The sequence below is a fragment of the Cryptotermes secundus genome, unplaced genomic scaffold (assembly GCF_002891405.2).
Source record: "Cryptotermes secundus unplaced genomic scaffold, Csec_1.0 scaffold171, whole genome shotgun sequence".
Taxonomy (NCBI): domain Eukaryota; kingdom Metazoa; phylum Arthropoda; class Insecta; order Blattodea; family Kalotermitidae; genus Cryptotermes; species Cryptotermes secundus.
Window position 1 is genome coordinate 765,526 of NW_019726223.1, and position 21,514 is coordinate 787,039.

The window sequence follows — 21,514 nt, forward strand, 5'->3', positions numbered from 1 at the left end:
TTGTTCTGCATTAGCACTCAGCATTATTCCGACGGAGCTCAGAAACACGATCCGCTTCTAACAATGGTCGCGGCCAGACTAACCGATGCACGTGAATGAAACTTTGTGTGACGGTAGAGGGAAGTCCAAGGGTCAATGCCCTACCCTCCTCTTCGTCAATGACGTGGCCGGAAATGAGTCATAAAAGTAATCCGGGTTCTTTATTGCCACACCTTGTATTATTTTCAGTGGTCTATGAACTGTTTTTGGCTGTATTCTTCAACAGTTGCAACACCACTTTAGTTATGACAATAACCTCTTCTTGTCCTGTCATAGCACCAGACAGCTGCACCACAGTGATGACAATGAGTGTGTCATCCATTGCATTACTGTTTCTGTTTTTAGCCTGCATTGACTGACCTGAGGTTTGATTGCTGTCTTCATGTATGTAGTGTCCTGAAGACTACTGCTGTTGTGGCAGCTTCTGCTGTCATTGTTGTTTGGAGCCATGGACAGCAGCAATGAATTACTGATAAGGTGTCATGCATTTCAAGAAGAATGTTCTCCCTGCTGACCCTGCTTTTTCACTCATAGGTCTGCACTGCAACTCCTCTTTCATGTGGCTGCAGCCTTTGTAGCTTGTTGGGAGTGGCGAGTCCCCAATCTTTCAAGTTGCAATCGCAACAAGCCGAGACACTTTCTGAGTTTTGTTCTTCTGGGCACTCGGAATGCCAGTGTTAACACCCACACCATAGGCAACACAGAGGCTGCCTACAGTGCACCCAGATATAACTAAAACACTGATACTTGAAAAACTGTCAGCCCATTTTTAAATCTACAGGCCCTGACTTAATTAAGTGGAGACTGAACTCAGTTAATGCTTGCTATCATTCAGTCCAGAACCTTGTCTTCTTGTCTGCTGTCCAAAAACATAAAAATTAGAATATACAAAACTATAATTTTGCCTGTGGTTCTGTATGGATTTGAAACTTGGTCTCTGATATTATGGGAGGAACACAGACTGAGGTGTTGAGCAGAATATTTGGACCAAAGAGAGTGAGAGCTTGACTTTTATAATTATATTAGAGTGATGGTAAAGGCAAAGTTGTCCCTGTGCTTAACTAATTAAGCACTACACCATGAAGGCGTATGGGGAGTGGATGTATGGATCCACATTTTCTTGACCTCGGCTCTAGTTGGAGGTGAGTAGTCAGCTTCACGACCTGGCCACTTTATCCCCATGGAAAAAGCCCTCGGTACCCACTGTATAGGAGGTTGGGTGGACCCCAGTGCCGGTCTGCATGACATGGAGAAATGAAAATTCTTGCCTCACTGGGACTCAAACTCCGATTCCTCCGTCCTCCAGCCCACAGTCAGTTGCTATACCAACTGAGCTATCCTGGTTCCCTTACAGAGTGATGAGTTTCAATATTTCTTAAGATTTTTTAATTGTTGCACATGTTATTACGAAGAAAGGGAGTGAAGTTTGTATCACCTCTCCCTGTGATCATTTGTTTTGCATTGATATCATAGTCTAGCTCCTGGGGGACACAGTGATGTCCTCTGAAGGAATATTGCCAGCTGGATGCCTGATAATGGCTTTAACAGGTCTGTCCTTGCCTCACAGGGCCAAGTGATAGAGCCTCAGAATGGACTACACAAAAATCACCTTTTCTTGCAGTTGGTTTGTTGCAGTGTGACATATCTGTTGCAGAGACAATATAAAACACTGGTTCAAAGATGTCCTCTGTTGTCATGTACATAAGTGTGGCTGTTGTCACATGATGCCTACTGAGCCACTGCCTAGCAAAAGGTATCTGTTTAGGTCACTGTGGCCTAGCAACCGCTGTCTCTGCTGGCTTCACAATTCTGGCTTTCAGCAGACATATAATATCTACAGAGGTACTAGGTGGTACAATAATTAATGCACTGTGTCTGTTCATGAGCCTACAGGAAAACTGCCAAACATAAAAACTGAGTTCTTCATGTCTGCAGTGTTTGTACCATTCATTACAAATATTCTTTTCCATACAATTGCCATATAAGAAATATACAGCAATAAAAGGCAGTGTTGCAGTCAGTACCACAGTGTCCATTGTGGCTAGAGAAGGGTACCACTGGACTCTTATTACTATTCTTATTTTATCAAGATCTGAAATTTCAACAAGTTCAAGCCATGTATATTCTGTGAAACCGTGTTGTTGAGTATATCTAATATGTCCCTAATGTGTAAAAGTCAGAAGGCTATCTGCATAAACTGTAGTTAGAAATGGGGACTGGCAAGTTGTTGAATTCTCAATGGGTATGCCACTAGTTTCTTTAACCTTTATCGGACGGGCCATTTAATTTCCGGTAGGGGCAGCTGGACGGAGTTTATTTAAATGCCCACCCTTCTAGGGCAATGAAATTGTAAGCATGTTTCTAAAAATGGTGTAATTTCTACATTTTTTATGATAAACGAACGAAATTAACGCTCCTTTAATGTAGAAAGATTATAGAATCAGATATTCTAATTTACAGATTTTAATATCTGTAAAAAATTTTTACACTCATTCCAAAAAAAAAAATCCCAAAATTCATACATTTTCTGCACCATGCGTTCTAGCAGTGTAATACATTTTCTGCACCATGAGTTTTAGCAGTGTAAAAGTCCTTGTCGCGACCTCATACAATACTATTGCTTGTTGAAGCTTATTTATCGTATGGGACATGACGGTATGCAAAGACTGTGGGCATCTGAAATTCGTTCACTGTTAGAAAGACACATGATTACATTCTCAGAATATGGTGTTGCCAGATCGGTCATTCGTTCATTCATTGCAGTCAAACCATTGTGTTTGTAATGATTTTGAAACATTGCAATATAAGTTTAGCCACCCATGACATCATGAGGTAGATATTGCATTCAGCCAAGTCGTGAATGAGATTTTTGTATGTGTGGGCTCGAGGTTAAGATTTATAGCTTCTTATCGTGGTCTAAGCACAGAGATTCACATGTCGGTGTAGCTGCAGGGATAAATATCACTTGTAGCTCGATATAACTGGCCTGCTTCCTCTAAATCGCAACTGTGGTGTCGTGTGTGCTTTTCGCGTGGGAAGCGGTCTAGCGTTCGTATGAAGTGCGTGAGCTGCAACGTCGGACTCTGCATTTCGGAATGTTTTCGGCAGTACCATACGAAGGCCACATTACCATAGATGACGCAAGAGGGAAGGCTGTTTCCTCACGAAGATGGTGAACATATATTACGTAAGTAGAGCAAAAATTTAATTTTAAATTTAATTTTAAAAAAATCTTTACACGCGTACAATGTGCGAAATCATATGAGGTCGTTCGGCCATATGACGTCGGTAGATTACATTAGATCACGCAGGAGGGAAGGCTGTCACCTTATAAAGGTTGTGACCAAAAATTATGTAAATAGAACAACAATTTATATTTTAAATTTAATTTTAAAAAAATCTTTACACGCGTGGAATGCGCGACATCATATGATGTCGTTCTTCAATTTGTCCTTACTTTTAACGTCATATGACGTCGCTAGATTACATTAGATCATGCAGGAAGGAAGGCTGTCTCCTTATAAAGGTGGTGACCAAAAATCATGTAAATAGAACAACAATTTATATTTTTAATATAATATTAAAAAAACCTTACACGCGTGGAATCCGCGACATCATATGATGACGTTCGGCCAGCTGCCCTTACTTTTAACGACATCATATGATGACGTTCGTCCGATAAAGGTTAATAGCTCGTAGTTTTGCTATTTTGGTCCCTATCAACTGTTCTGGTTTCTCTGCTTTTTAAAGAAAACCAAAATTGTGTAGAAGGCCCAAGGAATTAAGCTCAACTGCGTTACAACTATCTGAAATATAGAATGTCTTGACCAGCTGACCAACTACCAACTTTTCAAGGAAGACTCTGTACATACTCAGTAATCTGAAATTCACCTAGGTGATGAAGGATGTGGACCATGCTCTTCTTCTAGAATTGGACTGGGTCCATTCTTTGCAGCCACATCACTCCCAATGTCATGGTCCAAATGGTCGAGTTCTTCTGTGAGGCTGTGGAATGAGTCTATGCTCTTGGTTTCATGTGAGGCAATATCCAAAGGAACAACTTCTCCTGGCAAACCACTACGTGCCCTCTCTTCAGCTACTGGCTTGACAGTCACAACACTGCCAGTATCTGTCAGTGAGAGACCTGTTTCTGACTGAGATGGCTCTGGGATGGTGATGATGGTAGCGGAGTTCAATTTGAGAGGCTGTGTGCCGGCAACCAATACGGCTGATGAATGACCACTGACACATGTCTCTTCCTGAGTAGCAGCTGCATTTTTGGCTGCCTGAGTGCAGCTCTGGAGAAGCTCAATGTGTGTACGCCATTGCACTGGCGACATCTGGACATCTACTCTTCTCTCCAAGATATCATTCACTGCGAACAAATGTGAAAGTCACTTGCCACCTAACATGTTCACTCAACAAATGACCAAGCCTCACAAGCTGGATTTGAGGTTCTCATAGCAATAACTATGAAGTGTATTACTTCTGGGATGTCACAAATACAAATAAAGGCTTGCTTATCACTCGCTATTTCCTTGGCTGGAAATTCTATCAGACTAAGTGGTGTCACAACCCAGAAGACGGTACTCTTCAAGTACCACACTGAACAAAATTTGGTCACCAACAACATCCCTTGTGGATGTCCAAATGTACTAAGAAATTACAAGTACTGCTTGTCTAATACATCTTCAACAGTACATCATGCCTTAAGAGGGCAACCTTACAGAAAAAAAAGTCCTGTGTGTTCAATGTGATTTCTTAAGCAGTGACTGGTTGCCACTGTATGATGAAAACAGAATCCAGTAACTGTCTAAGGTATACTGATCTATGTCACCATGACAACACACTCCCAAAGATGACACAGCACAGAAGGGATGGAATTTCTATACAGTATTCACAAATAAACAAGAATCAATAAAATCTGAAACCAGGGCTGTAAGGTCTGAAAGTGGAGGCACTACAAGAAACGTTCATCAAGTTGAGGATATACAGAGGAATGGGGACAGGCTATGCAAAGAGAGTAATAGAAAGTTTACACAATTACAATGTTGAATAAATGATGACTGATGATGAAAGGACAAGCTGGAGAGACCAAGTGACAGACTATGCATAACAGGATAGGAAAGCAGAGAACACAGATAAAAGAGGAGAGTTTACTGGAAGAAAGAGAGGAACAGAGGAAGCTTTGTCACAGGATGACTCATTCTGGTGAAAACATTAATGGAAGACAATGCTCACTCTTCTGAGTATTAGCTCACATTGTCTGTTCTGAGTGTCTCAAAGCAGGATCTTTTGGTTCTAGTCAATCAATATGCATGAGAGTTTACCTGATCTATGCACATCCTGATCCTGCGACTCATCTTCATTTGCATGAGAATGAGTGATCAGTGTTGAGTCTGTGTTTAGCATCAGGCAAGGCCGACCTTCAACACACACAGCTGTGAAAATAAATTCATACTGTGCTTTATGCATCAGCCACATTAAATCACTGCAACTGTTGCCTGCAGTCATGGTCTGGTCTCTATCTGCCTAACATTGCTGATATACTTGTGGCTTCTTCTACAGTGCTCTCAGTACCTACACCATATAGCACTGAATAATAGGGCGATGAACGGATGAATGATGGTTGTTGCCTAATCAAGTTGCTACCCTGGAATTTGCCTGGAGGGGCTGGGGAAAACCATAGAAACCTCAGTCAGTAGAGCCAGTGTTCTAGATGAGATACAAAACAAAAATCTCCCACATACAAGCCTGGTGCATTAATGTTATGCCAACTAGCTCAGTCCTGACAGTGAATAAGGAGTACACTAGTGGGTTATGGGAACCTGTGACAGACAGTGCTCCTCCCGGTGATACGATGAATGATGCCAGAGGGAACATACACCTTAATACAGAACCTGAACCATGGAGAGGCCTGGTATCCCACATTCAAAAGTTGTACCTTTGTTAGAGGTGAAAAAAGTGACAGGCATATAGAAACACCTACATTGGATCTACCTGGTTTTGAACCTCATGCCTTCGGAACCTTCTTTAGACAACCAGTTTCACTTCATTGGAACTGCTAGTTTACAGAGAATGAGTATGATGGCATAACACAAAAATTTAAACCAACACATAATGTTCTTTGCAAATGTCAGCAGCACTGGTAGAACTGAAAGAAGTAAGCTGTATTCGAGGTTCTCAAAGAGACTATAAAGAGTACTGGGGATGTTTTTCTGCCAAATTACACATTGCCACTGACAGGCTGGTCTACAGGTAACACTCTAGACTTTAATTCAGAAGATGCTCAGTCTGAATCTCAACTGGGAAACCAGCTATCCTGACTAAGGTCTTTGTGGTTTTCCTCAGTCCCTCAAGAAAAATGCTGGAATAATACCTTGATTAAGCCACAACCACTTCTTTCCTGATTCTTTCCAAGTCATCAATCATCGGTCATCCCACCATCCAGTGCTATACAGTCTTGACACTGAAAGCATCAGTAAATAACCTATAACAAACAACTATACAGTGTCACATCCCAGATTAGCTAAGTAGCTCATACAGGCTATCCAACTGTTCAGGAAGTTATAACTCAATTTCAGGGCAGTCCATATAGAATCTTCTGGGATGTGACACTGTGCACTCTGGTAGAAGTTCACCAACATTTCAGGAACATGTGAAATTCAGTGCAGAGATATATCAAAGATATCTAAACATTATATATATATATATATATATATATACACACACACACACAGAGTGTCCCAGGAGGAATGGACCAAACTTCGGGAGGGTGTTCCTTATGTTAAAATATGCCGATATAACCCAAAACACCTATGTCCAAAGTTGAACGGTTATGGAGATAATGGCCAGAGAAGTGTCAAACTCTGACCAGTGTTGCACACTTGTTGATTACAAAATACATATTAAAACTGGCAGGAATATGTGGATTCTGTAATGTTAATAATGTACGTAACATCAAACTAAGCTGTGAGTGACATGAAGCCATAAAATTGAAGTACAAAACACTTGCTCACCATGTCATAATTGTCCTTAGGGTTTCCAAGCACTATACATGACACATGAATGGCAAGCGCTAACGTAACATGGCTGACTGCGCGTTCTGATAAAGCCAACTACATACGTACGGCTAGGGTGAATCATGGCACTCAAGGACAAACATAGATAAGGCCTCTCAGCTGAGAGGTACAGTGCATGGACCTGCCAGAAGACCACACTTTTCTTGGGCCATTATCTCCGTAACCGTTCAACTTTGGACATAGGTGTTTTGGGTTATATCGGCATACTTTAACATAAGGAACACCCTCCCAAAGTTTGGTCCATTCCTCCTGGGACACCCTGTATATGAAACACTGTTTCAAGTAAAAACTACACATATGGGGACAGTGCAAAATGAGGTTAAATCTCACAAATTTAATGTAGATACAATCTGTACTTGAACAATAAGTTATCCATAAAAATAATGTGTAGGATTGGAAATTTATGTGACGGATCAATAGGCTTTATGAGTTCTGCTCAAAAAAAACCTTGTTTTATAAATGATGAGTCATGCCTTGGCAGATGAGCAAATGCTAGGCAACATGACTCAAACGGGCATTACGGAAATTCCATAAATGGAAGACTCAGTATGTTTAACTCACATTCAATACGGACCAGCTCCATACCACCATCGATGGACAGTTTACTTGTCATGAATTGGCTTCCCAATTTTGTCAGGTGTTCCACGTCTGTCTCAAGAATGACACCAAAGTAGTCACTAGCCTGCCATACCCGTGGTACACCAAACTGCTCCAGCTGTGGATAACAGTACAACTATAACATGACCAGCATTCACTCGTTTCAAACACATTACTTAAGTTGAGAGGAGAGGGGTGACAGCATTTTGTAATGACAGGTAAGGTGGGACAAGGAAGTTAGAACACTGAGTTCACATAATTATTACATTACTTTTAAATGGTATTCAAGCATCTGGAATTATCATGGAACTGGCTAAAATTTCAAAGGAAATTTACCACATCCATGAAGTTACTTCAAAAACAAAGTTTTGATTCACATACATGAAATGAAAAAAGAGCTTGTACTGATGTCTGAAACCTTTGAGAGTTCTATACCGGGGGAGTTTTGTTGTATATATGGCTGATATGTTCTTTTTTTATTTGATTTATATTATGAATGCCTCGACTTGTTCCTGTGGGAATGGAATGTTTGTTTTTTGATCTGTGACTCATTCTATATCCAATCGTTATTTCCCAGCCTGTATCTGGATCTATTTTTGAATTTGAAATAAATTGAATTGAATTGAATCCACCATGTGGTGCTACTTGCAGCTGCCACTAGGAGCACTGCCCACTGCCCTCCCTCATGCAGGTGCCATTACAGTACAGGCCAGTTAAGTTTGCGATCACATTACTGTATGCCTAAGACTCACCAGTCTGGTATAATACCTAAGGAGACACCCATGCAAGATCTAAAGTAAAATCTCACTGCATCACTTCTGCTTTGGTTTCTGTATTCATTTTTCTCATGCAACAGTACACCCAATTCCCAGGTCTGTCAGCTACTAACATTTACAAAAACAATTATTTGCGGAGAAACAAACTTTTAAGTATACTCTGTAGAGACATGTCTGAATTGAGTTACTGAATGTCAAGACATGTGGTACATATAGTTACCACTGTCATTTAAAGTGTTAATACTGGCTGTAAGCAAATATACTACCATCCATATGACCTCCCATGAAAATATGGAGCTGCCATGCCACATAAATAAAACATAATGATTTAAAACTAATTTACATTAAATATGTTGCCATACTGGGACCATGGAGGGGAGTAATGGATTCACTCCCTCCACACCTCCCTCCAGTTGTTGTACATTGCCCTCCAACAAACTTCTCTATACAGTGAAAAACAAAATCAAAGCAGACTATGTAGCCTGTAGTCCGCAAAAGAATTACACCGAACAAGTGACCATCACTTATCGGCAAAGTTAGTGCCAACTTTTGCAGATAGAGGGTGTCACGTGGTCAGCGCAATGGATCCCCATGGCCGTTAATCTTGGTTTTCTAACTGGAGCCACTATTTCCTTGAAATAGTTCCTCAATTATCTTCACGTGGCTGAGTGTACCCCATTCCAGACCCACTACTTCTCAGAATATCTGGCAGCACTGGGAATCGACCCTGGGACCTCTGGATCTGTAGCCAGGAACTCTGGCCACTAGATCACAGAGGTTGTCCTTCTCTAAACAGTGAAACCCACGTTTAATATTTTTTGGGAAGCAGTGAATGTTAGCACTAAACCAAGAAGAAACTTAAACACAGGAAACTAGCACTGAGATTACTGATTTCGAATCTCTGAAAATGAATGTTAATAACAAAAAAACTTAAATTGAGGTACATTAAATGGGGGTTCCACTGGAGTCAACCAGACATCCTGTTCACATGAATGTTGGCTGTGAGAACTTTTGTTATTTGAGGTGGTTCATGGAGGCTAGAGGGAGCTGAAAGGAAACATAAAGCAGAAAAATCCAGCACTCTCACCCCCACCATCCATGGTATTTGTTTCCACAACACAGAGCAATAGTAAGGCAAGAAGTTTAAGAATGAGACTCAGTAGATATCAACAAATCTGGTCAAGACTTAGGAATTGCATCAAAATACTGGTTCCAGAAATGAAAGTGACATTTAGAGTTTCAGTTCTTAAAATGAAGAATTATATTATGAGAGTCAGTAAATAGGTCACAAATGGATATAAAACATAAAACATGTGATATTTGAACCTGGAAAGAGCATTTATTTCTCGACATATCCTCCACAAACATTGATACACATGTCCAATCACTTTACCAGTGTGTCAAAACGTGCAGCACCGAAGTCTTGTGACTGCTGTCTCAGCCACTTCTGCACTTCTTTTTTAACTTCTTCGTCATCAGCATAATGCCTGCCACCCAGTTGTGAACCGTTTTACATAAAAAACACTTCCCACCATAAACATGTAACATTTCTTTATGAACATCCTTTGCACTGGGTCGTTTTGCCCACTGAAAAGTGGAAAATAGAACACTGCTCTTCGGTAGTACAGTCATCAAGTACAGTGGCCATTTTGACTACTGAAACCAGCCCCTGAACATACACATCTGCTACCTAGACTGTCATGAAGCTGGACTGTGCTGTTGCCTAGTGATACACATAGAAAACCTATTATGTCCATTAGAGCTGTTTCACTTCCATTTGTGACCTATTTACTGACTCTCCTTTGTATAACAACTCTTCAATTTTAATAGTACCAGACAACTGCATAAGTGCATACTGTAAACAAATATACAATGGTTGATGTCTTCAACATTATCCATCACACTATTTTTTCTTTAAAATAACGCTTTTAAGACTGGACTGCCCTCAGGTAAAAAGTGTACTCAGTTGGTCCCAATCAATAGATTTAGTCCCTGAGGGAATGAGTAGGCTTTTTACCTGAGAATGGAGATAGAGTCCAGTCTCAGTAACTTTTTTAAGTAAAAATAAGATGATGGATAATGTACAGAAAGTTAATCATTGTATTAATATACCATTTTTAGATCTTACTGTAAACAAACATGTTTAGATGTTCATATTGTGGTCTTCTTAGTTGTGATACCATGTAGTATTCTAGGTGGACACCGATGTTTCGGAGGACTATACTTCCTCCACCTTCAGAGTTGACCTTCACTCTTCTACTTCAAAGATGGATCTACTAGACTACTTGGTGTCACATCCCAGAAGACCATAATCTACACTGTATGCTACTACATGAGTTCCTCTCAGAAGGACAGTTAAACGAATAAGATTCTCCTTGATAAACAGATTTAAGTGTAAATAAAATGACTAGTAATTAGATGAAGTTTTTAATATGATTCAGTCTATAAAGGGACTGGAAGTCTTAAAAGACTCCAAATTATTTAATCGTTACCTAAATTGAATTTTATCTTTTGTGGATTATTTTGATATAATAGGTTTTAAGTTTAAGAATATGACGGTGGTAATTAAGATATATATAGTAAGATGACCTTGTCTTTTGTAATGGAAGGTAGTCGTAAATTTGATTGTACCTACTATATTTTAATTATTCCAAGAGTGTGATTTTAATTGTAATTGAATGTTATGTTATGTGATATATGATGACGTTCAATCGATTGGGCAGGAAACCAATTAGACTGGAAAAGTTGTATATGTATGTGACTTGTTCAAGAGTTACAATTTGTAACTATGATGAATGTTAATTATTATTATTATTATTATTATTATTTCCACTGTGAAAAGTGAGATGAATTTGGGAGTGGAAACCCACTGTCATGTTGTCTAGTTAATGACACAACATAAATATTTCAATGCAATACCTGCAAATGCCAAACAACAAGAGAGTCACAACTCCAAAACTCATTCATATTCTCATTTATTCCCATCATTTAAACTGAACCCCAAAAATTAAAACAGGATGTGGAAGCTTCTAAACACACCAATCATCTGTGGGGATTTACTTGGCAGTAGTTGGCATCCCTGATGCTTGTGGCCTTCAAGTAGTCGGCCTCGATGAGAATGTGCAGCTTGCGGTCATCACAGAAATCCACCTTGCTCAACCCACCACTCACCTCAATTGGGAACATGGATCTGTCACTGCAGAAGGTTATCCAATGTGTCACATCCACCCTTTGCTGAAAAAGCAAGAATATTGTAATAACAGGAACTTATACCCTAAACACATTCTTCAGAGTTCTGTATCCTTTACTGACATTCAATCACTACAGATACAAACCAACTATTGGTAAAGCTAAATTAAGTTTCAATGTGAACTCATCAAGGGCTTAAAATCTTGGTAATGGAAGAGAATAAATATATATAATCACACCCAGCAAGCTGGCTCAAGTAGTAACACCTCAAACTTCAATTCAACTATCTGCATCAGCATACCTGAGGGAACACTGAGCAGGCACGTTTATTGCCAGAGTACCATAGCAGGTCCCCGACTCGAGCTTCAGACTTGTTGATACAGCTACTGGAACTCACCCCCACCATCTGGGAGTCCATACCACCTGGACACATCATCAAACATGCAAAAAGTTGGGTACTTGCATACTAACAGGTGACCTATGTAAAATTAATACTAACTGCCAATTAGATACACATTCAGCAATAAAATCAGTTTTTGTGGCCATGTGTATGTTTTGTGTGTGTGGTTTATTTTACAATGCTGTTAGTATCCAAAGAAACCTCAGTCTCAAGAGTCAGTGTCCTGGCCAAGATATGAACTGAGCACCTCACAAATACAGTTCAGAAGTGTTACTATTAGAGACAACTTGCTCAGTCTCCTGGGATGTGGAACTGTCTACATTGATAGACAGACAGCATTTTGGAGGAACCTACTGCCCCTATCATCAGTGAAGAAAATGTAGGCAGTAGGTTCCTCCAAAATGTTACATAAATGTACTTATCTACTACACTACTTTACTTGGTTCAGCTTAGTCCATCACACTAGCAATAGTATAAAATGACTCATAGCACCATCCAGTGTGATTGGTGGTCAACCCAAACTAAACAGGTTAAGGAAATGAAATACTGAAATACAACTTTTATAAATCAATCACACTGGACACTGCAATGAGTCATTTTATACTACTACATTACATATTTCCACACCCAGGAGACTTGGAATATCAAGAACGAGAGTCTGGCTAGTGTCCAGTGGTGGATTTGGTGTTTGGGTGTTCAATCTTTGGGGTATGATACAACAGAGTTAATCCCTGTGTCAAAATTGTCTTGTGTATCGAAATAGAAACTATGGGAATGGTAGGTGACATCATAGCTCAGGTGATTAGCCTCTGGCTTCACAACATGGCAGCCTGGGTTTGGGCATGTGGGATTTGTGGTGGACCAAGTAGCACTGGGGCAGGTTTTCTCCAAGTACTTCAGTTTCCCCTGCCAATCTTCATTCCACCAATTGCTCCACAATCACCATCATATATCATCTTGGGCTGGTATAACAGCCCAGTAGTGGCTGCAGTACCAAGTGGACTGACTCACTTAGAATGGGAACCCTACAAAAAAAAGGTAAAGCTAACCCCATAACAGGCCGTGGAGGCCCAGTGCATTATGAGACATAAAGGCTCCACATTTTCTATACTCACACACGCCAGTGAGGCTGTCAGCCTATACATCATACAATGAAATAGTACCATATTTTGTATCAACTGCATATGTCCAGAGCCTAAACATTACAGATATCTGAAATTTTGATTCTACTGCTCTTATTTATTTTTCTAAGGTTCAGAACTTGATACTATACCTTCAGAATCTGTAGATGTTGGATCAGGTTCCTTGTAGAGCACCAAACTACCATTGTATGTCAGAAGTTGTGTGATTTTGTTCCTCATCGAGCTTAGCCGCCATGATTGTACCCAAGTGGCAGCCATATAGACCAATGTTAACAACATGATGAGTCTGGAGAGAATGACCAGCACAACCAGGACTCCAACCTATTTCATTGTTTGCTGTAATGTAAAGGTAAATATGGCATTCACACACATGTAATCAATTAAACTCAGCTCCACCCATTCCAACAATATGGTACGTCCTCTGTTGGTTAACACCAATGCCATTAAAATTACTGTCAACCCCTTTATCCAGCCACAAAATAGAATAACATATCAAAGTACTGACAACAATTTACAACTATATTACATCTATTTCATACACAAAAACTATAATTTTCTCCAAAAATCTAGCAAACTCAACATTAATAGCTTTATATAAAGAAAAGCAGGCTTTATTAACCAAACTCACCAATTCAAGGAATTCTAACAAAATATATCTAAGATTATATTTAAATCAAAGGTTAACACACACACACATATATATATATATAACACACGCATGGGGTCCTTTCGTCTCTGAATGGCAGCCTAGCTAAAAATGTAACCTTTTTCATTCCCTGCTTTTTTTTGAGGGCAGTTATAAACAAATAACATGTATCAATGAACGTACTGTTCTCAATGTAATAAACCTAACACGCTCTACCTTCCAACGCTTCCAACATACAGTTTCCGCAATTCCCCAACGATCCTGAACCTGAACACACAGCGGACCATAGCTACCATAGCTACCAACCTTATCACGGTAATCACAACCTACAAGGCCTACAAAATGGGATCTGTTTTCTCAGTTCGTTACGAAATTGTTATGGCGTGAGCGTAAAGAAGTTTTTTCGGTTATTGATACAGAGGTGTAGCCAATCGTGGTCACCCAACTCCGGTCCAAAGTCTGAGTATGTTTCGTCTGACCTACGAATTATCGAGTCGTCATGACAATTTGCTGTACAGATATCTCTGTTCAAGGAAGTTTTCTGTGATGTTTGTGATTTTGTCATAAACTATCAGATGAGCAAACGCACAACTTGCACAACTAGTGTAGTATATTTTTAAATTATCTTCATAGTACACGTACAGTTGTACAGGTAGGTGTGTGTCGTAGAGAATTTCTCGTTTTGTTGCCGTGTATCTTGTCCTGTAGGTAGGGAGTACAATATTTGATGAATCGCAAAAGGAACCAAATAATAATAATAATAATAATTCTTTCCTGTAATGCAAAACGTCGTGATTCTGTAAAAGCAATATGAATATATAAATAAACGAAAGTTGGGCAGTATTTATTTAAAACTGTATGGCATTTTCTGGATTTGCTTTTTCCAAAATGGTGAAAACATGGACTTAACATTTATATTGTAACGTGTATAGGCATTGCAAGGCAACGGCTCGGTAAACACATTCCCGCAACAAGAGGGCTCAACAATAGAAGGACATCAAATACTAGGCAACGGACTGGTAAGCTCGTGTTCTGGACACCAGTAGATGCCCATTGCCAGGCAGTGGACGTGTTTCTTATGGATCTGCCACGTGCCAGTCGTAAAGTAACTTTGGCTTTGACATCGAAAATCCGAATGGAACCAGTCGTAGATCAGAATGATCAGAATTGAGTGAGTCGTAGGCAGTCAAGGAAGAAGAGTTTGGCCCAAAATTTATTGTGATTACAAGTGATTGTACAAGGAGTAATCAATAAATCCAATTAACCAATCCAAACCTCGTCTTATAAGTCACCTGTTCACGTGACAATATATAAACAACATGTGAGCCCTATATATTTCCATCTTCCAGCATATACTTATCCTCACCAATATTACCAGTATGTCACTGAAGTCTGTCCACAACAATTCCATAATCTTACCAGACCACTTTGCTTGGCTTTGTTTGGATTTATTGGACACATCAACTAGTGTTAGTTACCTTACCTCAGGAGGACTGAAACTGTATCCTGTAACCTATTAACTTTGAAGTCCCTAGTTCCACCCCTATAATTCCATTAACATTTATTTTTGTGACATGAGAGTTAAGGTCTAACCATCACAGGAACAAAATATTTGTGTGTATGTGTGTGTGGGTGTGAGAGGGTGGGGGGAGAGAAAATTTCAGTAAGCACAAAACTGAATTCACAAACAGTTTAGTTAAGATTGTGGCTCTGGTGTAATGATGGTAGGTTTAGACATGGACCCATGATATGGCACTTTCTGCAATTGGTTTGTCACGTTAAATTTACAGCTCCACAATGCCAGTAAACTCAAGAGAGATTCTTAATGTTGTGACAGAACTAACTGAAGACAGGCGTGTTCGTGTCACAATGACAGAATCATTCAAGGGTGGCTGCATTGCTGCCACCACAACAATAATTGGAGGAATGGTACTGGGTCCAGCTGGATTGGCAATTGGTTTGTAACATTCATTGATTATGTATTGTTTTTGTAGATTTCTTAAATGTATATTCAAAGATAACTTCTCTAATGGATAAAAATGTAAAATATGGTGAAGATGTTGGTTGGAATAGCTACAGTAAAATGTCTGGCTGCAAGCTGGATGACTGGTGTTTGATTCCTGCCAAGGACAGTGATTTTATTCTTTGACACCACATGCACTATGGGGACTACAGAGGGGTTTAGCCTGTGGGATAAAGTGAACCATTTTTACCTGACCCTTCATCTCCACTGAGTGTTAAAGTTAGGAATGTATGTGGCTTTACCTCCACTTCCCCTATGCACCTTCATGGGATGCATATACACAGTGTGCCTTACTCTTAACAAATAGAATGGCACTGCTGTCACACTGTCTTTTATTTTGCCCCACATATTACAGGCATGCAATATATGGGATTTTGAAAAATGCTGTTTCATTTTAATGCTCTCTGCAAATTTAAACCATTTTCAATTAATAGCCCTTGCTTTAATGTGAATTGTGTGGTGATGGGGGAGGAATGCACAAGGAGCAGAGACAATTTGGCATAGCTAATCTCTGCACTTTCACCCCCTGGAACATTTTTTTGGTAACACAACTGTTGCATGAATTGGCGAGTACTTGTACTGCCATACAGAGTTTCTGTCATGAAACATTACTTCTTAGTTATTATAAAAAGTTGAACAATTCCATCCAGTGTGACTGGTGAAGTTTTTTCTTATTTCAGTTCATGCAGAAAATTCTTTAAAATATTAAATATATTACCTCTGGCCTCACAGTACATATTCTCCTTGGCTCTGTTTGTGATTGCAAATAAAACTTGGTTCAGACAAAATTCTGAAATTCATAGTTTCAGTACTAGGAATAATTCCAGTTTTTTCCAACAAACGACTCATCTGACAATGTTTCATAAAAGTCCTGCTTATGCAGGTGTCAAGATTTATAATCATCTTCCAGATAATATTAAGGTATTGGCATGTGACATTAAAAGTTATAAGAGAGCATTAAAAAAATATTTATATGAGCATTCTTTTTATACTGTTGATGAGTTTTTTTAAGCATAAAACTAGATAGCCACCTAGACAGCATAAATAACGTTATATCTTATGGTCATTTATTTATCTTTTTCTTGTTCTATGACTGTTAATTACAAACTGGTAGTATTTTATGCTCAAGTAATTTAGTGGTTGCACCTCTATTAATTAGCACACTTTCATAAAATGATTGAACTCTTCATAATTTGAGTGCAGTAATAGATGTGCTAATATGACATTAAAATTTAATTTCATTTTATATAGTGGATAACTTTTTATGTACAAAGTTAGATAAGTTGAATTGTTTTATCCGTTTATTAATTCAAAATATTAGCTATATTTATAATCTTCTAAATTGTTACCTTGCAATATTTGTATTTGCTTCTTAATCTTATATTTATTTTTGACAGAATCTTTTTATGACTGCATGTTCCTTGACTTCCTCTATTTCCAACAGTTGTACCAGCCTGGATTAACATAAATGAAATGAATGAATAAATAATAAATTTGAATATAGAAATTAGAATTTTAACAGTTTTAAATGTGTTTTGAAGTATATACTATATGGATTTATGGAGTTAAATATGATGATGCTATTATAAACATAATGGGTCATAGGTGTCTAATTTTTTACTGTATTTATTTTAGTTAATATGGGTATTTTATACAAAATGGCGTAAATACAAGTTCTATAGTAGGTTATTTTTTAAGTATGTCTATTAAATGAAACTTGTTAAATTCTTTTGCCCTATAATATTATTTATATTTATAGATCGATGTAAGTGTCTTTGTTTGATTGACTCGTGCAATTTTGTATATGCATGTTGATGTATCTGTATTCAGAAGGACTGTTTCCACATCCTGGTTTGTTAACATATATAATATATATTGAAAAATAAAGAATGGAATGAAATGAAAAAAAAATGTCCTTACATGTTTCGGTCTTTAGAGACCATCATCAGAGGGACATCAATATAGTTAGAAGCTACTATTACAGTATATATTCTGAGCGTTAAAATGTACATGTAATGTTGATAATATACAATTGGATATAAAATCTATAAAGTTTTTACAACTGCAGCGGCTGTCTTAATATATTAAAATTTCTGTAATTGGTTTGCTAAGATTTTGTTAGAATTTATAAACCAAATAGTTTCGTGTCCTCTTTCTTATTACTTCTCTTGACAGGGGCCGAACGTGTGCTGCCTTATTGTTCTTCAGAAGAGGATTCTTTGATGTCATCATGTGTAAAAACAACACAGTGCGCCCCAAACACCCACAGGACATCAAAGAACCCTCTTCTCAAGAAGGACAAGGCAGCACATGTTTGGCCCCCATCAAGAGAAGTAGTAAGAAAGAGGACATGAACTACTTGGTTTATAAATTCTAACAAAATCTTAACAAACCAATTACAAAAATTTCAATATATTAAGACAGCTGTTGTAGTTGTAAAAACTTTATAGATTTTATATCCAATCGTATATTATCAACATTACATGTACATTTTAACACTCAGAATATATATTGTAATAGTAGCTTCTAACTGTATTGATGTCCCTCTGATGATGGTCTCTGAAGACCGAAACATGTAAGGACATGAAGAACTGAAATATGAAAAATCTTCGCCAGTCACACTGGACAGAACTGTTTAACTTTTTATAACATTTTAGGGTGACGGACCAGAATGAAACAAGTCAAAATTACTTCTTAGTCTTGTAGATGGATATCAACATTTCAAAGGGATATCCAGCCTCCATGTTCATTATCAAAGTCTTTTCTCTCTTGAAGACAGAGTCTGCAGGTGCCTCCAGACATTGATATTTACCTGCAAGACTTCATGGTGCCACTGCCCCAAAGACAGTCTTAACAGCCACCACTGTCAAAATCTTGAAACTTAGGAAATATATTGCTTGCAAGACTGAGCAGGTTAGCATAGCAGCACTATAGAGGTAAAAGGTGAAGTTGCCCCTGTACTTAATTAAGCACTACGCCATGAAGGCGTATGGGGAGTGGTTATATAGATCCATGTTTGCTCAGTTCAGATCTTGGCTACAACACTGGCCATCCCAGTCAGATTTCTGTTTATTTTCCTCATTCCCTCCGCTTTTATAGCTGAGCTACTGACAGCATTGTAAAATAACTCGCTAACAAAAACTTCTTGCAGGGGGAGCAGTTGGAGGGTGTGCAGCTGCTATAATGAGCAAGGATAAGTTCAAGCCAATACCACAGGTCATCATGAATGACATGACAGATGCCCAGCGTGAAAGGCTTGTTGCCTCTGTCTCTGCAGTGATTGCAGATTTGCGTGTGGAGGATATTGCATTGCTGCTTCCACTGCTTCTCGAGAATCGAGCAGCTAAGGAGGCTATTTTGAGATCAGTCTTTGCATTTCTACAGACTGAAATGCAACTACAAATTATGGACTGAGAGAATGGATATATTTTGTCTAAAATATCTTTGAGGGTGCATCATTGTCTTTAGGAAGTTACAAGATCCCATTTTCAGCATATGTTGGGTACCAGAATCACCATATGGGAGATCTTGCTTAACACAAGACTTCTGTTGCATATTGAAGGTATGGCACATCCTCACAGATGTTTTAGACAAACATACAAATAATTTGTGATATCTTAATAATAATAATGTCCAAGATGTGCTTGGTAAGAAAGAGAAAGTTCTATTAATCTTGCGCAATCAGTCACCAAAGTTGAGCTGAGAACCAACAAACATATCATAGATTTACTTGGTCTCCATCAGGGTCAGTGATAGCATCTACATATATCTGCTTGTGATTGCAATGCCTCATCCTTATTAGAACACCAGGCGACAAGGGGGCAGTATCAGCCTGAGTGGTCAGAACTCTCACTTTTAGATGTGGTACCTTGCTGCTTAACTTGGAGAACAATCCCCTTTCTCTTGACTCATCTCCATGTCTTGATTGTTCAAGAATGTTTTCATTCATTCACCATTAAAGCTTCAGATCTTATATAAACAAAAAAGAACATTGGCATTTCCATTCTAACCGACTGAGCAATATTACTTCTCCACCAAAATACTGATAGAGGCTTGCAGAAGCTGCTTATAAAACTGATCTACGTTATACATCAGAATAGTATAAAGACAGTTCAAAGTGGTTTGCTGTTTCTGCATACTGGAATTTTGAAATAGAATTTTTCTATAATATACTCAACTTTCAATATAACCATTTTCCGTTATCTCTGAAGCCATTCTATGTGTCATTTAATCACACACTAATGATATCAATCCAGGTACTTAATTTAGATATCATGGTGCTCAGTGGGTGTGGCAACATCCATTTTAATTTATGTTTTGCTGCAAAGGATAAATATTGACGAGCTCTTTTTTATTAATCCTAATACATTTTGAGGGTTTATCTTAATACAGAATCGTAATTCACCACCGTACACTAATATTTCATTACTGCTGTACTTCTATAGTTTTTGAATGCAAATTGTCCTCAGTTCATGCCAGCTTAGATATGACTAATTATGGAAACAAAAGACAGTCCAGCAGACTTGCAACTGAAATATGTAAGGATGTGATAACATGTAAGATGTTTTTCTTAGTTTATTTAATGATACCCTCTCAGTTACATAGGTTATATTGGGTCATATGGATGGATGGTTGTGGATGGCGAACTGGAATTGTGTGGGACATATTTCAATCCATCATCTCAGTATTTGACTGGATTAAACAAAACCATGAAAGACCTAATGATACAGCCTGCCCTCAGGCCAAGAATTGAACCCAGGAACTTATAAATATGAAGCAGGAGTGGTAGACATTTGTGTTAATGCTTTGTATGAATCACACTGACATAGTGTTATATGGGATTTAATGTTCCCACACTGTTGAATATTAGAATTGTTAATACTTATGGTAAATAAAGTAAGCAAGAAATATTAATTGTAAGGTATGTTACAAAATGTCAAATTTGTTAAATATAATTCCATCAGCTTTTAAATTGTAAGTTACTTGTGATTTTGAACAGTACGGCTGACCTGTTTCCATCAGTATGAATGAAATATGTTACTTATATCCTTGCGTAATTGCACAAAAGTCTCCCCTATATACTTGTAGTTATATCACTTTTTTCTTTTCCTAGTGGGGTGGGGCTAAGTCCCTTGTACTGCAGTTGGTGGAATGAAGATTGGCAGGGGAAACTGAAGTACTCGGAGAAAACCTGCCCCAGCACCAATTTGTCCACCACAAATCCCACTTGACCAGACCCGGAATCAAACACAGGCCGCCGCGGTGGGAAACCAGCGACTAAACGCTTGAGCTATGGCGTGGCCGATGTGTTATTACACAACAGATGTGATGACAGCAAGGAGCAGCAGTTCCAAATTTCGTCACTTCACAGAGCCCTTGCTTGAAAAGTCAGGATGCAGGAGCCTTCTCTAAATGTTTGTCTTCTGCCTAGACCTGAACTTGACTGGTTTCACCCAACCCCATGTAAGTAAACATTTGTATGGTGTCAGAACATTCACCAGTTATTTGGATGATAAAATCGAGGAGGCTGAGATGGGTATGACAGGTAGAACCCACAGAAGGTGATAAATATGAAACAATCTTGGTTGAAAAAGCTAGAGGTAAGAGACTTTGGAAGACC

The 21,514-nt window shown here is 38.6% G+C and overlaps 2 protein-coding genes across 11 annotated transcripts in view; one reads left to right on the plus strand and one right to left on the minus strand.

The window, feature by feature from the left end:
- The window catches only part of LOC111863940 (biotin--protein ligase), a 34,316-nt gene extending 20,085 nt beyond the window's left edge, over window positions 1–14,231 (minus strand). For 3 of the 8 annotated variants that reach the window (XM_023850776.2, XM_023850772.2, XM_023850777.2), the window contains exons 1-7: window positions 14,088–14,161; window positions 13,357–13,561; window positions 11,985–12,106; window positions 11,555–11,728; window positions 7,683–7,836; window positions 5,370–5,480; window positions 3,931–4,414 (exon numbers count right to left, since the gene is read on the minus strand). In XM_023850776.2, coding sequence (XP_023706544.1) covers window positions 3,931–4,414; window positions 5,370–5,480; window positions 7,683–7,836; window positions 11,555–11,728; window positions 11,985–12,106; window positions 13,357–13,504 — 1,193 coding nt within the window. In that variant the 5' untranslated portion in view covers window positions 13,505–13,561; window positions 14,088–14,161. The other 5 variants (XM_023850775.1, XM_023850773.1, XM_023850774.2 and 2 more) reach the window with 5 other exon arrangements.
- LOC111863942 (protein C19orf12 homolog) lies at window positions 14,200–20,872 on the plus strand. 3 transcript variants are annotated; one of them, XM_023850782.2, is made up of 4 exons: window positions 14,200–14,523; window positions 14,804–14,890; window positions 15,662–15,828; window positions 19,046–20,872. In XM_023850782.2, the coding sequence occupies exons 3-4, from the start codon at window positions 15,669–15,671 to the stop codon at window positions 19,306–19,308; spliced, it is 423 nt and encodes a 140-aa protein (XP_023706550.1). In that variant the 5' UTR covers window positions 14,200–14,523; window positions 14,804–14,890; window positions 15,662–15,668; the 3' UTR covers window positions 19,309–20,872. The 3 variants fall into 3 exon arrangements, with proteins under 3 accessions (XP_023706550.1, XP_023706549.1, XP_023706551.1); XM_023850781.2 differs by lacking the exon at window positions 14,804–14,890; XM_023850783.2 differs by lacking the exon at window positions 14,804–14,890 and having other exon boundaries at window positions 14,201–14,523; window positions 15,709–15,828.
- The last annotated feature ends 642 nt before the right edge of the window (window positions 20,873–21,514 follow it).

Excerpts from the sequence above, each read along its gene's own strand:
- LOC111863942 (XM_023850782.2), top strand. The coding sequence starts at position 15,669 with ATGCCAGTAAACTCAAGAGAGATTCTTAATGTTGTGACAGAACTAACT. Across the intron at positions 15,829-19,045 it reads TCCAGCTGGATTGGCAATTG|GGGGAGCAGTTGGAGGGTGT; the intron begins GTTTGTAACATT and ends AACTTCTTGCAG.